We start from the raw sequence: 17,770 nt of genomic DNA, 5'->3' as shown, positions 1-17,770 counted from the left end.
GTACAAATAAACAGTATATACTACTACTACTACTACTACTACTAATAATAATAATAATGATCATAATAATGCAATTCTTCTTCTATTATCATTGTTCTTATTATCATAAGACCCATAATTTAAAAAAGTAATAAGAAGATGTATCTTCTATATAATATTATAATAATAAAATCTTGTAAATACACTTATGGAAATCTAGAAAAAAAATATATATATATTAACGATAACTAATTCAGTAATAATTAGGCCATTTCTCAGTGACCACCCAGCTGGTCCATGCTACTTGTACTGGTTGCGGAGACATTGTTTAGAAATCTACTTAAATGGAAGTGTAAATATTAGTCATGTTGTGTGTATATGATTCAAAACTATTTAAAGTTTATGGTAAAGCAATTTCAGCAGGTTAAAAATTCAAGTTTTCCCAGCCATTTGAGCATTTCTCAGCATTGTTGGAGAAGAATCTGAGTTTAAAATTTCATTGGAAATTCATTCTAGACCATGAAAACCTTGTAAATCGCTGTTTTCAAGGTCACAAACTCTGTCTCAATTATTAAAAGCAAACGTGTGAAGTCGATTGTCATCCAATTCATCCAAGAGCCATTTGCAGGTTGGTAAATGTTGTTTTCATTCATCATTTCTAAAATGAATTTTCAGTAATTTTATTGGTTAGGAGGAGCCTGTGTACACTAAGCACCCACAGATGTACGATAGTAAATCAGACAGCAAAAGAAAAATGGCCTTTTAATTTTTGAGTTGTTTACTTGGCAGAATCAGACATGTGAAAAGCATCTGAAACACTTTACAGAAAAATACACTTCATAGTTTATACAATCTTTCTCGCATATATAAATAAACTCAAACATTAGCTGGATGATAAAAGCATCTGTTGTATATTTAAAATAAATGCACACCATGATTATTTAATTAAAACATTCACCTGATGACATCGGAGGCTGGAAGTCTGAAAGGTTTTAATGGTGGCTGCACAGTCAGTAGATGGCAGCAGTGAACCACACAGTACAGAATGAGACATGAGTTTCAGTTGGGTTGCTACATGAATGCACTTATCCACCTGCTAAACATCAGCATGTTAGCATCGTCTTCATGAGAATGTCGCCTTGCTAGCTATCTATCAGTTTATGATCTATTTCCAAAGCTGGAGGGAGAATTTACTGCACGTGGGGAACCGAACATGTTTGATTTGACAGTGCATCTTCCTTTTTTGACTAAAAGCCTTGATAAATATGGACGTATTTTGTATTAAAGGGGCTCAATGTAACAATTTATGGCAATTTACACATAATTATTTTCTTTTTGATTGGTCATGTGTGAGCGGATTGTAGCGTGACATCAAAAATGAGACCTTCCCCGTCTCTTCCAGTTGTTTAATGCTGCTGGACTGTGGAAGAACTCAGGCTTGATTTTTTGCGACAGTCCAAAGGATGTAACTTCTAGCAGAGGAACAGTAGCTAACTTTAGTTTGGAGATGGAGTCTGCTAACATAAACGACTAGCTTCCAGAGCGCCTGTAAAAAGTCCTTTGAGGTTTCAGAGGACAGCGCCGTTGGTGTCTGAGGTCTGAGATGTCGACCTGCTGAACTTTGACCCCGACATCCTCTCCATTCTGGCTCTCCTCTGAAAAAGTAGCGCCATATTCCTCCTGAACTTCTCCCCCACGAAGGCGTAGAGGACAGGGTTGATGCAGCTGTGGAGCAGAGCCAGGCTGAACGTTATATCCAAAGCCCGGGTCACTGACCTCCTCATCACACAGTCAAACGCGATCAGATCAGCCCTCATGAGTGTGTCCACGATCATGGCTACGTTGTACGGCGCCCAGCACAGGAGAAACGCAACCACCACGGCTATGATCACCTTCATGGCGCGGTGCTTCTGGAAACCTCGAGTGCGCAGCAGCCTCACAATGGTGATGCTGTAGCAGGTTATCATGATACACAGCGGGAGAATGAAGCCAAAGAAATGGCGGAAAACGCGTGTAGCACGCCTCCACGTTGAGGCTTTACCGATGTCGAAGTTCTCGGAGCAGATCATCCTCTGCGAGTCAGGTAGCACGGTGGCGTCGTTGAAAAGCGCCGGCAGAGCGAGAGCCCCACCGAAGGCCCACACCGCCAAACAGAGGAGCCAGCTGCACATCCTCTGACGACTCCTGAGACTCTCGCTGGCGTGCACGATCACCAGGTAACGATCGATGCTGATACAGGCCAGGAAGAGGATGCTGGTATAGAAGTTCGCCTCGATGACGATGTTGAGGAACTTGCACAGGAAGTCTCCAAAGATCCATCCTTTGGTCATTGCTACAGCCCAGAACGGGAGGGTCATGGCCATCAGACCGTCTGCTATCGTCAGATGAAACAAGTACACGTCTGACGGGGTCAGCGCCTGTCTGCTGGTGCCGATCACCCAGCCCACCAACAGGTTCCCTGGTACCGCCAGTAAAAAGATGGTCACAAGGAGGAGACACAGGGTCAAAGCTGCTGTGGGACCCAGCGGGGTTATCTCACATGGTAACGTCTTTGGATCCACAACGTAGGGTGTCTCACTGTCGTAATAATCACTCCCATTGAAATCTGGACCCAACGTAAAGACGATCGACATGACTGTGGATGGAAAACAAAGTGATGCTAGTGCCAGTGCGCTATCATAGCAACAACTTTTCACCTTAAAATAGCAGCTTCTAAATCATTGTGATGGTACAGTGTCTTGTAATAAGTCTGTCTGTCTGCCTCAGCCACTCCGCCCCCGAGGTGTTGCGCTCAGAAACTGTGGGGGGCCGCCAAATAGCGCAAAATGCCAATTTCTACATAATGTTGCTTTTAAGATCAGGATTTTAAGCTGCACAATTGAAACTCAAATTCTGGAGTTAGACAAGATGACACTTAAAAAGAGGGGGAAACAACAGAGCACATATGCCTGAGTAACAGTCTGCTATCACTGGCTAACGTTAGCCACCATTAGCTACTAGTCATACCAGACCAAGTAAGGCTGTAGCAGCAAAACCCCTTAATGTACTAACATTAGCAAGAGTTCATTTTATTGTTTATGAATTTAACTTTTAAGTTGCACAAAGACTATTGGTTTATTTTCATTTGTCAAAAGTCACATAGTGCATCTTTAATAGCGACAGAAAGTGAGTACAACTACATTCACTTCACTATACTACTAATAATATACTTTGTAATCTTCAGATCAATAAATAAATGATGAAATTATCACATCAATTGTTTCTTCTTCACATTCTGTTGATAATTGTAGCGAAGTTTTGAATGTTTTTAACCAAAATTCTTACATATAGCACCTTTAAAGTGATGTACATATTAATTCATCAATAATTACATATATTTTATATACTACATATATATAAAATGCATCAATAATTATATACACACTATATACTATACCATATAATACTGTAGTTATTCTGAAATGTGCTTTTTTTGGTAAAATGTTGACTGAAGGACTTGTACTTGTAAGAAAGTCTTTCTACAATTTGGTATTTCTGCTTTTAATTAAATGAAGAAAATAATCAGAGTAATTCTTCCACTGCTGCTCTGTAATACTCACAAAAGTAATCACTTGTATTAAATGTACCAGGCCTCTACTTTTCACCCATGAGAATAAACTAGTTCAGACACTCACCTTCTGCCCTGGCTCGGCCGTAGCTTTCAAATATGACCACAGTCCGACACCCAAATGACTCTGTGATGGAGAGCATCCTTTTAAGTGTGATAAAATATGTGTTTCTTTATGGAGCGCTGACACAATGTCCAGTTTCCTCTCCCATTATGTAACTGCATGTGTGTCATCAAATGTGTTTGCTGCAATAAGACTTTCTGACAGAAGACATTTCCACATGTGAGTTTTAGGGTCCTGGTACTCTGCTAATTAGCTCACTGTTAATACTATCTACCTGCTTTTCATACTATGACAAGTCATTTTTGTACCATGGGTGAGAATTATGAGATGTGGTTATTAGGAAGTTGATGCCACAACAAGAGAAAGGATGGTATTTCATCATTTTATTTTTGTTATTATTGTAATGTATAAAACACAGTATGTAACCTCGTTATTAGGAGGTATAAGAGTACAAGTTAATATATAAATATATGTAATATTAATTGGAACCATAGGAATACAGGGTTAGTCTGTCACTACATTTCAAGATTTAAAATTCAGTTTATTCACACATAAATAAATAGAAATTGCGGTGCTCCTAATCAATAGATGAAAATAAATACCCATGAACTGAAATAATGGATAAAAACATTAAAACATGTTTCATAATAAAACTGTTGAACAGAAACATTCAAACAAAACCATAAAAACAAGAAAAATAACATTAAAACAAAGCTTATATTGGGAATTAATTGTCATTAACTGTCAACTCATCGTCATCATCAGCACGTCAACAATCCTTTATGGCCTTTAATTTAATTTAATTTAATTTAATTTAGATGCTGTTAATTGATAGATGTGCTTGAATGCATGTTTTGGAGCTCTAACTCACACTTGTGACCCTGTTGCAAGTCGTTGAGTAATCGGGGGGTATGTGGTAAGGTGTTTCACACATCAGCAGGTCAGGGTGTCGGCCGTCACACTTTCTGGAAATGAAGCACTTTGTTCCCACTCGTGCTGTTGCAAAAGTCCAGCATCATCCCCCTGTTTCGCTCTCACACTGTGTCTAACATTACTAACGAGGTATACGCTTTGTATTTGCACGGCATTAAACACCGGTGAGCGTGCAGAGGAGAAATGTGAGTAATGACAGGGGACCAGGCATCTTAAAGTGAAGTTAATGTGTATCCAGACATAAGCAGTATCTCCCCTACCTCCCCGTCGCCTCCATAAATCACTTAATTCAGCCTCCGAGAGCTGAGATGCACAATTATCAACATAGCAGCGTGTTGCATCACTGCTGTTGTCACATATCTGTAAGTCAACGTAGACATAAAGGCTCCACGGTGATGTCAGCCTCCATCAGGAAGCAAGAAGGTCCCCCAACGAGAAGGGCCTGTTTTTTAGTTTCTGCTTACTTTGGCAAACACAAACACTGATCGGATCAACAGAGTGCGTGTGTTTGACACTTTAATGAAGCTGTGCTGTATAAAAAAAGGAAGGAATTTAGTTTGTTTTGAAGAAGACGTTGAACTAACTATGTTTTTGTATTTTCTTTAGCTGTTAGAGTTTAATCTCTTCTTTTTCTGTCATGTTCGAGCTCAGGGTTGTAAAATGAAATATTAATGCAGATTGATTTAACAAAGACGTCTGGCTCAAGGTCATTTATTTGTAATTGTACAACAGAGGGTTGTACATTGAACTGTAAGCCACCTCACACATAGAACATATATATTGAGGACTAAAACCGCCTAAAATAAATAAATAATAATGTTTAATAAACAAAATATACATCAATAATATTAATAAATATATTAATCAAATGAAACATTAAATGGGAAAAGTAAATAAATAATATGTTCTACTCCTGGAACAAAACAGATTTCATGACTATTTTTCATAGCTGCAAAGTTGTAGGGGTTGTAACTGAATGATATCAAATTACTCAACGTCTTTTTCATGCTTTTGGCAGCTAGCGTGTCGTGAGACTGCTTTTACTTTGTGAGTATTTTTCCTTGTTATTGTTCTTTCTTTTCTTTGTTTTGTTTGACTTGCTGTAAATGAGGGTTATCGCTCAATGATCTCTCCAGTGTAAATAAAGGTTGATTGAAATAAATCCAAAAAAGCAAACTAAAGCAGAAACATCCATTCATGTTGTGCTATTCGTGCTTATTATTGGTCATTTGAAATAAAATAAAGCATACAAAATAAAAACATATATAACTTTTTCATAATAAACTAACTCTGAAAGTAAATATTTAATTAAAAAATTCTGATTAATGAAAAAATACACTGAGTATGAAGAGTAAAGAAACTATACTTTTGTCCTTTATTGTGTTGTGTGTAGGGTCTTTAGTGTTTAATGTAAAATCAATCAATTAATCAATGACTACTAACACCCTTAGTGTTATTGTTTTTTGAAACATTACATCAAACCTTCCAGTTACTAAGAAAGCATCTGACTTAACTGGAATCAAACCTGACATTAAGGATCTGCCGTGTTTGTTTAGCCTAATATCTCCTCATACCAGACTTTGGTTTCCTTCAACTGAGCATGAAACTTGGCACTGACATTGTTGTGAACGTGAGACTCGGCCCCTTTCTGTGGAAAAGCTTGATTGGCATCAGGATCCTCTGTCATCCTGTTCCAGTGAAGAGGACATATTTGCTGTGCTGCGGGCGCATTGTCATCTTCATTCCTTTACCTGCTGATGTCAGAGGTCCTGAACATGGCATATAATTTCAGATTCATGCCGATCATGAGGCTGCAATCTCTTTAAAATGAGCAGCTATGCTTGGAATTTAGTTTGTGTTGGGAGTGTGTCAGTATCCATGCGTTGTATCTATAAGATAACACTTTTTATGAGTTTCACTATTTGACAAGGGGCTGCCCTTGAGACGTTATGTACTGTCACCACCCTGACGTCCTCCCTGCTCTTTGTTTTCTACTATGATTTATTTAAATGTTTAATTTGAGGATAAACCACATGAGATGCACCAATTCGTTTATAAATTGGTGCTCGAAATGAGCACTGAAAATGACATTTAAACAAAAGGTAAATACATAAATAATGATTCGGTATATTTTGTATACTCAGATCCTTTCCCTAAATGTTCCTGAAGTGGAATATAATGATATTTAACTTTTCATTAGTGTATGATCGCCTGAAACTAATGTTGCACCTCCATGTTTCTACTGTAGCCCACAATGGACAAACCATGGCTTTAAAGAGGGCCTTTGACGTTTTTCATGTTTTTAATGGCGAGGCGAGGGGTATTCAGTTGGTTAGACACTGCCACCTCACTGCTAGATGCCGTTAAATCCCATACACTGGCCCTTTAAGTAAAAGTGTCAATACATAAATGTAAAAATAATACATTATAAGGAAAATTCATATTTAAGTACTTAAAGTATCAAAAGTAAAAGCACTCGTCTCCAGACAAATGTCTCCTGTGACTGAAGCACAATGGTAATCTTGGATAATTAAAACTGGAAAACATGAGAGAAAAGGCCAAGAGAAGCAGTTCTGGCGTTTGATATCTCACAAAGGCAGACTGAGAAAACACCAGACCAGATGCTCCGAAAACAGACATTTTTTGGTGGTTTCCTCAGAACGGGAATCTGGCCCGGCAACCAGATAAAGGAGGAAGGAACACCTGATTAGGTTTCTTTTCATCAGCGCTCTCACGACATGGTTTGTTTTAAGGAGAATGTCACCAGTTCGGTCTGCGGACGTCAATCATGTGATAACACATTAAGTTCTCCCAGACTGATTTCACCAAACTTCCATGGAAAAAATTAGAAAACTGATATCAACTATTCTTCTGTTTATATTTGCAGTTAACTGATCATTAAAATATTTTGTTTTGTCCAAAATTCAAAGATATTAAAGGTGCACTACAGACATATGACTTTAAAGTACATTTTAAACTCATGTTAGCTCTTGCCAACTGCTATTCCTGTTATTTGTTTAACACCTTCTTTTAAAAAAAGAGTTTGCGAGTGCACCTTTAAATTTACAGTGATATAAAACAAAGGTAAGCAGCGAATACTCACATTGGAGAATATGAAATGAGAGATTAATTTGCTTGTTAAAATACTTGTTGAGTTGACTCTTACTACTGAACGCTGTCCCTTCATTGTTTTTTTTTCTTTATGTTTTGTCATTAACGTTACAGTCACTGTTAATTACATTCTTGAACTTCCTCTTTAACCAAAAAGCTTAAATGACCGACTGCTGAGCTGTCAGTCAAACCACCCTGTGATGTGCCGGTGTCGACAGCATGTACAGCCATTACTGAAAAAAAATACTTTTAAAGACCTTGTAATTAGACTGAGGGCCATGCTCTTTTTTACTACCCCTCATACTTAAAGGGGAATGTATGACTTTGTTGCTGTCGGTCTCTTTTGTTTGACTGCTGAGAACCAGAGTTATGTATCAATTTCAGGTTATTAATATAATTAAAATATCTAGATCTGTTCATTTGGTTTAACTATGTACTATATATGAACTGTTTTAAAGTTTAAATGTTTTCATCATCATCGTTTACCATTTTTGAGCGTGCATTAAATTGTCCAACTGAAGTAAAATCAGCATCGAACACACTTAAAAATAATGAAAAACTAATAAAGTCTATATCCTGAATCTAAATCTGATTAACTCATGAGATCATGAGGGTTGTACATACCAAATGTCTTACCTAAAGTCTGAAAGAAGGTCATGCTGTTGTGAGTCTTGTTTCCCAGTAACCCCCTTCAGAACAATACCTGGCGATGTGAAGAAAACATCTGAGATGAGATTTTAAAAAGAAAATGATTCGACTTGACAAAACCGGTCAAGCAGGGGGAAAAGGCCACAGCGGCAGCAGGGTGGCATATAATAGATCACTGAAAGAGACATAATAAATGAGGGAGACCTTTGGCCACATTACTGGCTTTAAATGGAAAACTGATGAACAAAAACATTGATTTCTATAAAGGTGAAAGGAAATTCAGATGTCAGTATAGTAAATATAAATGATTCGACATATTCATCTTACAGGTAAATAGTACACAGTATGCATTAATGTACTATATTTGTACAAATTCCTACACAAAATGTGCAATTAATTAAATTACTAAATGAACAACACAAGTGTGAACCTGAGGTGTTCAGGGTCCCTGGGAATCTGGGGCACTGGTTATTGATTTACTCATATAAACACGAAATAACAGACATCTAAATGATGCGTGACGTGTTTATAATGTGTTTGTTTTTGTTGCGTTTCACAAGATGAGGTGACTGGAATGTGAAATTCACTAACAACCCTCATAAATTCATTTGCACACTAGTAGTTTTTTTTATATAGTATTATAATAATAGTATTAATATACAAGTATATAGTGCAAGTATATAGTATGTATATATAGTATAGTATAGTATAGTATATAGTATATATAATATAAGCCTTTTTGTAAATAACATTATTATTGTTTTGTTTACTTTGATAGAGCTTCTCTGTGTCGTCTGTACTAAACAATGATGTTTTTTGTGGGCTTATTAAAGGTGCGTTATGTAAGAATTGGCCACCTGAGTACTCCCCCAAAAAATAGAGAGCAGCATATCACCAGAGTGGCCACTGACAGCTACTTATTGTAGCGGCTGTTAGCTCAGTTAGCCGTGCAGTAAGCAGTCCAGACTGTGAATTTAGAGTGGTTTGATGAGAAAGGACAGGTCTGGGCTAGCTTCTTAGCATGCTAAGTTTAGTAAGTATCTCTGCAACACAACAAATATGTCAAAACGTGTATGTCTTTACATTCTGTTGATAATTGTACTTTTTTATTTTTTAAACAAAAAATTCTTACATATTGCACCTTTAATGGTGTTTCTGATGACAAAGTATGTTGTATACTTTGCTTATGCTGTATGTTTTGACACTGCGGGACTAAAGTTGTGTTTGACGCAAAAACAAATAGATAAAAATCAATAACATACCATCCAATCTGGCTCAATTATCAATACTGTCATTACGAATTTATTACAGGCAACACAGCGGGCATCCCCGTCTTATGGGGTCCTGAGGGTAAAATACGCGGAAGCGACAGGCGGAAGGAGCCTCGGCGGAAGCGGTTTGGTCTGTCAAGGGAGGAAAAATTTGCAGAATTTGACACAAAGAGGTTAATCCCACCGTGTAGCACCGATCATTCCCCCTTTTCCTCGACACCGGCGTCCGCTGCGATGATCCTGTTAGAAATCAATAACCGCATTATAGAAGAGACGCTCTCGTTGAAGTTCGACGGCGCATCCAACGGGTGAGAAATCATTGTTACACCTGGCTAGCAATGCTAACGTCAGCTAGCTTCCCCTTTAGCGTTTGACTGGAGATGGTGGCTGTATTAAACGAAGCCGTGGGCGTTTCGGATGCAGCTGATGAACGTGTGCAGCTTTGTGAAAGTTAGCTAATTAGCCTAATTTGATTGTTTTTTTTTTATGTTAAAACAGTGAATTAGCTTGCAGATTCGCCGTGACTGGTTTGCCTAAAGCTGGGGTGTGTCTGCACGGTCCGTGTAGTGCCAGAAATTGTAACCCCATTGAATTGCATGTCCCCTGGCGGCCCCCTCCACTGTCCGTGGATGCAAAATAACAACGCATTTTAGATTATTATTCGAACACTGACCTGTCAAATAATGAATAAAACATTTTAATGCGTTTTTACGTGGATCCATAGCATGAGAGTGACGTTAGCTAGCTGCTATACAGCTGATGTTGGATGCTAGCTTCCTCGTTATTAACGGAGGATACATTGTTGGGTATCCTGGTATTAACCCAAAACGTCTATGAATGGCTCCACTGTGCATTTATTATAGACATTGTACCCACATTAATTAGGGGATTAAACCAGTTTGACCCATTTTCTAAGGCGTACAGTGTTTGACACAACAGGTCTGTCAAGCTAGCAAAAACTGCCCATATCCGGTGTCCTATCCCCACGTCACGTCTCCTTAACCACAGTGTTACAACACAGGGCTGATTATATTATATTAAAGTTGCTGTTTCCAGCCAATAAAGACAATTTATTTGCTTTCCACGGCACCATAGAGCCAGTTAGCGGCTACTTGTTAGCTAACCATCGCCCCTCTCTCCAGCTTCCGCATTCCTGTAGTCAAGCTGAGTCAAGTCTGTGCCCTGTGCAGCCAGCTGCAGCTCCTGAAGCATGCAGACTATGTAGGAAAGACAAGCTGCTGCAGCATCCACGTTAGAAATATGCCTTTAATACTGCACAGGCCAGTTTAGTGGTTTGCTAGTTTAAGAAAATATGCCCACAGGGATTCATTTAAGTAGAAAATCCACCTTGTTTGGGCTGAAAAACTAATGTCAAGCGGTTGAAATCAGAAAATGAGAAGACTAATGTTTTCATCAGGCGATGAGGTCATATTGTGTTGTGTTGGCGATGGCACATCTAGGCCTTTAAAATATTGATCTTTTTGTTTTGTGCTCATGACTTTGAACATTTGAAACGGATTCATTTCTCATTTTTCTGCTGCATCGATACTCGTATCGCTCTCTCTTCCCCCTGACTCGCATTAATCTCAAATGCCAGATCTAGATAGAAAAAGCAAATGCTTCTTGAAGAAATGTGATATTTAATGTTTACTACAGTCGTACTGCTGCTCTCTGCTACTAGCCGAGAAAAGAAAAAGTCATAACCTGATGTCTTGTTATAGCTTTCATATATTAAATAAAAAAATTCAATGCCCTTAATTGTGTCAGTTCTCCCCGTGGTTTCAAATAACATTATTTTTCAAGGCATTTTACCGACGTGAGAAATTCCAGTATGATAACAACACTATTATTAATTTATTTGCATGTTATTTTCCTGATTAATTTGCCGATAGTGTAGACTAAAAATGTCAGGTATTGGTTAAAAATGCCCATCACACTTTCTTAAACGATGAGGCCTTAAAATGTAATATTTTGTGCCACAGATGGTGCAAAACCCAATCACTTAAATCCAATTCAACTTTATCTGTGTTGCACCGTCTCATACAAACACAGTTATGAGCACTTTACATAAAAACTCACAAAGAAAAAAAACAGCAGAGACTTTCTAAACAAAACAGAAACATCCATGCATACATAAACATAAAAATACATGTATGTTATCACAAACATACATACAAATACAGTGTGTACATTGTTAAATTTGCTATTACATGTACTTTACATGTACAGATTATCAAGAAAATCATCAGATCCTCACAGTTGAGAAGCTGAAACTAGGGAATGATCAACTTATCAATTATTGTGAATTAATGTGCACATTTAAAATGACATGTTTACATAATTTGCACTGAAATGTTACGTCTTTCTAATCAAAGGTTGCCGGGCAACCGTTATTAATGTTAACAACGGCACTTAACTGTTTCGTCCCGGATATAATATACGCTGTATTTATTGTACAATTGTGCAAAATTTTGACTGTTTTCTGAGTGTTTTCTCACTTTTAGACAAGTCAACTATCGTATATAGTCCTAACTTGATTTCCATACTTGCAGAACCAAACCAGAGGCCGTCGATGTGACGTTTGCAGGTGAGCGATCATGTGGCTCCTTATCTAACGGCTTTTCATTATATACTGTGTCAAGTTCCTTTTGAATTTCCCTGTTTGTATCAGACCACACAGTTGCTCAACACCGTGGTTGCAGATGTTGATTTTTAGCACTAGGTATATCAGAAAGTTTTAAGGCTGTTGCAGGAGGTGATAGTGATGCTGCTGTCATCACACAAGTTATCTTCCTATTACGCAATTAACCTGTTGCACACGATCGGCTCTGCCAGTAATCACTGCCAGATGACACAGTAACATCTCACATGTGAAATTGACTGAAATAATTGAGGTTGCTAATTAAGAGGGCACATTTGTCCGAGCACAAACTGTGTCGGCGTGTCGAAGCTGCCAGGAGTAAAAGGTCAGGTCGCCCCCTCATCCGTCACCCGCTTTTCATTTCTGCCGCAGACTTCGATGGCGTCTTGTACCACATCTCCAACCCCAATGGGGACAAGACCAAAGTGATGGTCAGCATCTCCCTGAAGTTCTACAAGGAGCTGCAGGAGCATGGTGCTGACGAGGTACGACACAAACCCACGGAGACTGTGGAAACTGTTTTCCCTGTGCCTGCCCAGAAGTTCTGGGTGGTTTCGAATTGTAATGCTGTTTTCACAACCTTCAACACATGTGTGCGCACAGTATATAAATATTCAACACAATCCAGGCAGGAAAAGTCCTGGAAAAACCTGAAAGTGTCTGAAATGATGTCTTTTATTTCTTTAACTTTAAACTTAAAGGGGAACTATGTAGTTTTGAGGAAGAAATTGAAACTCAAAACTTTGGTTTTGGTGTCAGTTTAAGACGATAGTGTATCAAAAAAATTAAAGCTGACTGAGGTTATGATTGCTATTTGTAGACGCACACCTCCGCCACAAGAGCTCTGTTGCCATGTAAGGAAGAAAGCAGCTGCCGAGGCCTCTGGTAGAAACAGGAAGTGAGTTTGTGTGACTCACCCCCGGGCGAGGAAGTGCTGACTGCGAGCAGCAAGCCACTGTGTGTGAGCGTCTTGGCCGCTGTCCAGACACTTCCCTCCTTGTTCCCTTAAACTGAAGAGCAGAGGGATATGTGAACAGTCCAACAGTGTCGCACTCAGTTATTGAGCCTGTGAACAGTCTTATTTGGAAAGTATTTTATTTTGTCTGCTCTCAATTTTTGCATGTAGCTCAGGTTACAAGTTAGTTGGAAAATAGCACAACACCGTCCTTTGTTGACTTCCACCATACCTGAGTCTGATTTGCATATTGTTGCCGAGTCCCCCTCACATTCCTCAATGACAGGTATCCATTATAGAGGAGGCCCCCGTGTTATGATTGTAACCTCCAAAAGACATCGCACCTCCTTCCTGTCTGCTGTCGTACAGAGACACCTTTTCTTCCTCAGCTTTCCCTGGTGTTGACGTTTTTCATCTCTTAAACAGCCGGCACGATCTCAGGGGATTCCCACAATCTGTGAAAACCACTGATGTGTTAATAATCAAAGGACGCCTAATCGTCAATATCGTAAACTCTTGTTTCCTGATTCTAGCATCAAAGAAGAAACAGCTGACCTTTCAAAATAAACATCGTCGGTCACATCTTTAGTTGTTTTCTTTCCTGTGTCCTTTCTGCTTTTAAGTCTTTGTGTCATTTCTGTGTAGTGCTTCTTATAAAAGAGAAGTGTGATACAAATAAATGTCTTTTTTTTTTATTTCAGCTGCTCAAGAGGGTCTATGGGAATTTCCTGGTTTCAACAGAGGCCGGTAAGTTCTCGAAAGTTTACTGATCTCTTCTGTTTTTTGTTTTTTACTGACAGCCTACTGTAGCTGACAAAGCTGGCTTTGCATCATATCGTGATCAAATCTGGATCTCTAACATCAGATCAGTTTTAAAATCTGCACACCAACACGACACTCCATCACGTAGCAGTCAATGACAACGTTGTTCCTCATTTCTAGAATATCTTTTCTTGTATTTCTTTCTTTAGCTACTTTCCAAAACTTTACTCGACAATTAGATGGAAACACAGCTGTGGATTTTTGTTCAATTTGTAATCCTCGTCGTTTCCTCCCAGGCTACAACGTGTCCCTCCTCTACGACCTGGACGCACTACCAGCCAACAAAGACGAGGTTGTCCACCAGGCGGGGATGCTCAAGAGGAACTGCTTCGCCTCAGTCTTTGAAAAGTACTTCAAGTTCCAGGAAGAGGGCAAAGAGGGCGAGCAGAGGGCCGTGGTCCACTACAGAGATGATGAGTCCATGTACGTGGGACATCCCAGGATTATGCTCCCATTTTAGTGGTAGTCTTAACTTAACTCTGTTGGTTTTAAGTCTCTGACATGTTCTGTCTTCTCAGGTATGTGGAGGCCAAGAAAGACAGAGTGACGGTGGTGTTCAGCACAGTGTTCAAAGACGACGACGACGTCATCATTGGCAAAGTCTTCATGCAGGTGTGTGAGAACACATGTATATAAAACTCAGTCTTTGAGGACATTTCTTAGAGTTATGCTCGTCTGAAGCTCTTTGAAAGACAAATCCTACATATCAGGAACTTCTCACAGTTGAAGCAAACTGATATACTGTTTTAACTCAATTTAAACTCAAAATGTACAAACATAACACATATTTGCCTTTAAAAGAAGAAACCCTCTGTAACTGGTACTGTCCACTTGCTTGTTCTGTGTGCAGGAGTTCAAAGAGGGTCGGCGAGCCAGCCACACAGCCCCTCAGGTGCTGTTCAGCCACAGGGAGCCTCCACTGGAGCTGAAGGACACAGACGCCGCTGTTGGGGATAACATTGGATACATCACCTTTGGTCAGTACCTGTCAAGCATTGGATGAAACCTTCTCAGCCTGTGTTGCAGCTGTACTTGATTATTTAACTCATTTGATTTCATGTGCTATTTCGATGTTTTCAGTCCTGTTCCCACGTCACACCAATGCCAATGCCAGAGACAACACCATCAACCTCATCCACACCTTCAGGGACTACCTGCACTACCACATAAAGTGCTCCAAGGTTAGTTCAACTGAGAGCCTGTTTTTTAAAAGATATTCTGTAGGATCCGGGCAATTTTACTGCGGAGGGTTCACCACAGCGCCTGTCGAACACTCACTTAAGCTGAAAGTCTGTTTTAATCACAGGTTACACACAGGTTGTCGTCTGTACTAGTACGTCTTTAGTACTTTTTAGTGCCTTACAGTCCCATCTCCACAATAGAAAGTCCTGCCGTGGGTGAGATCAAACGAAGGCCGTAACTGACGACGACTCGCTCTGCCGCTCTCAGCGATCATACAGGTTTTTAGAGCTGTGCTTGTGTACACAAAACACAGAATGACACATCCCTCCAATGGCCTCATCACGACTGTAAACCCTAATCAGAGTAATTTTTGGATGATTTGCATTTCAGAGGGATGCGTTGGGCTATTGTCTGTTGTGTTTCGTAAGGCGTTGAGAGTGCAGGTAATGGAAGTGGATGTCTCTGCCTGAGACAGCGGGGAGTCTGCGTGGGCGACACAGCTGTTAGATTTATGGGCAGTCGTGGGTGGGTTCGACTTCAGAAAGAGGAGGGTATACGCTGACTAAACAATGGTTTGCTATTGTCTCTCTCTGCTGCACACTGTGTTGACATTCTTCAATTGCATGCAAGATGCATTCCAAGAGTAAATGGCAGTTTACGATTGATGTCTGTATTGTATGATGAAAACCGGATTGAAATCTCTCCCGCAGGCCTACATTCACACACGTATGAGGGCCAAGACGTCAGACTTCCTCAAGGTGCTGAACCGCGCTCGACCCGACGCCGAGAAGAAGGAGATGAAGACCATCTCGTAAGTAGCCTCCGCCGTCACCCACCTCTCGATCCTACACCGATGCTCAGATTCATCGTCACTTAAGCATTCATGTGAGGACAAGTAAGCACAATAAAAGCAGATTTAGCTCGGAGATACACATATGTTTGCGTTTTCTGTCCTCGTGAGTCGACTGCAATCTGCAGCTCCGTATCTTTTGTGTGTCTTTGAGGTGTGTGGCCACTGTTTTTGCAGTGTTTGAAGTGAGTCAGAAAGGAATTTTTACAGATGTCCGCTCTACTCAAACCTCCAAACAGTTGCACATAGACTGTTTTTTAGCCTTGTAGCCCAGAGATAATTGGAAAATATGTACTGCCGGAGCACAGAGAGTCTTTGTTCTGTGGTTAATGTGTAACTGTAATGAGTGAGGAACCCCCATAGCTGTCATCTTTGTTTGTTTCAGACATTTCAGATGAATCCTTGGCTGCAGAATACATAAATGTTTCCAGCTAAGAAATTAACAGGAATATGGCACTGGAGCCAGAAGTGTCAATCACACACTGTTTCTTTTGACTATCAAAGAGATAAAGAAGAAAGAATATTTTACTGAGCAGCATCACAAGGAGGTTCGCATGATTTAAGAGTAGCTCTTTCATTTCCAAAACAAACAAACAGCGGCACAGGCTTATCAAAGAAAACAGATGCTTTGTTGCAGTTTCTAGCTTTTAGTTTTGGTTTAACAGGATAGTTTGACATTTTTGGATACGTGTTTGCTTTTCTTGCGAGAAAGAGTTAGATAAGAAGAGTGGAACCACTCCTATCTGTGCCGTAAATACGAACCTGGAAGCCAGCAGGCTTAGCTTAGCTTAGCTTAGCATAAAGACTGAAAAACGGGGAAACGGCTAGCTTTGGTTTTGCCCAAAGAGAACAAAATCTAGCTATCAACACTTCCGCAGCTTCCTCGTTAACACAGTATGTCTTGTTTGTTCAATCTGAGCACAAGCCAAGGTGTCAAAATGACAAATTATGTTTTGGCAGGAGGTTTATTTTCTGAATATTTCTTGGTGGGAAGCGGTAGTTTTCCTGGAGCCTCTGCCAAACGAGATAAAATTATTTAAAAAATAAGGTTTTGAGGACAGGTAGGCAGATTTAGTAACCCTCAGACCTCGAGAACCAGGAAAGACAAAAACCTGTTTTCTGTGACGTCTAACGTGTCCTCGTTTTGATTTTTCAGTGGAAAGACCTTCTCCCGCTGAGGCCGACCTCCCCCCCACCAGAGAAATACAAACCCCCTCGTTGGACACGCCCAAACGCGCTACACTGAGACTCAACGCCACATCGGACAGGACTCCAGGACGCCTCTAAATGCCCTCGCCCAACCCCGAAAACGTGTCCACAGTCTTTTTTTTTTTTTTTTTTTTCTTTTTTTTAAATGAATAATAATGTTGGCTGTACTTAGGGAAAGCCACGGCTCAAGATAAATGGAAAAAAGGGCATTCCTTGCTTTGCATAGTTAAAGAGAATTATTAGTCCTATATAAATATATATATGAAAAAAATTGAAATTTTTGATACGATATCTTTTACTCCATTTGGTACTCTTGCTTGCCCCTCGACCCCTCACCATGCAATGTCCACGTGTTGGATGAATTCAATCCCCCCTCCCTCCCTTCCTCCCTCCCCCTGTGCTTTCATGTCGTCTGTACCATTGTCATTTGAAGAAATAAATAAATCACTCTTACAAAAAAAAGAAAAAGCAGCTCTGTGGTGATTGTGTGTGCTGACT

At 39.8% G+C, this 17,770-nt stretch overlaps 2 protein-coding genes across 2 annotated transcripts; one reads left to right on the top strand and one right to left on the bottom strand.

Moving 5' to 3' along the window:
* Nucleotides 1-805: 805 nt before the first annotated feature.
* On the bottom strand, nucleotides 806-3,706 carry LOC311253235 (C-X-C chemokine receptor type 2-like). Its single transcript, XM_084347056.1, has 2 exons — nucleotides 3,654-3,706; nucleotides 806-2,614 (listed from the first exon to the last, which is right to left on the bottom strand). The coding sequence occupies exon 2, from the start codon at nucleotides 2,610-2,612 to the stop codon at nucleotides 1,548-1,550; it is 1,065 nt and encodes a 354-aa protein (XP_084203182.1). The 5' UTR covers nucleotides 2,613-2,614; nucleotides 3,654-3,706; the 3' UTR covers nucleotides 806-1,547.
* A 6,000-nt stretch (nucleotides 3,707-9,706) lies between these two features.
* Nucleotides 9,707-17,727, top strand: arpc2 (actin related protein 2/3 complex, subunit 2). Its single transcript, XM_084347224.1, has 10 exons — nucleotides 9,707-9,921; nucleotides 12,166-12,200; nucleotides 12,627-12,739; nucleotides 13,911-13,956; nucleotides 14,268-14,454; nucleotides 14,550-14,643; nucleotides 14,882-15,008; nucleotides 15,112-15,212; nucleotides 15,924-16,024; nucleotides 17,220-17,727. The coding sequence occupies exons 1-10, from the start codon at nucleotides 9,848-9,850 to the stop codon at nucleotides 17,239-17,241; spliced, it is 900 nt and encodes a 299-aa protein (XP_084203350.1). The 5' UTR covers nucleotides 9,707-9,847; the 3' UTR covers nucleotides 17,242-17,727.
* The last annotated feature ends 43 nt before the right edge of the window (nucleotides 17,728-17,770 follow it).

The sequence above is a fragment of the Pagrus pagrus genome (genome assembly GCF_965226575.1).
Source record: "Pagrus pagrus genome assembly, chromosome: 24".
Lineage (NCBI taxonomy): Eukaryota > Metazoa > Chordata > Actinopteri > Spariformes > Sparidae > Pagrus > Pagrus pagrus.
Note: the sequence above shows the minus strand (reverse complement) of the source record. Positions and strands in the feature narration are given on the sequence as shown.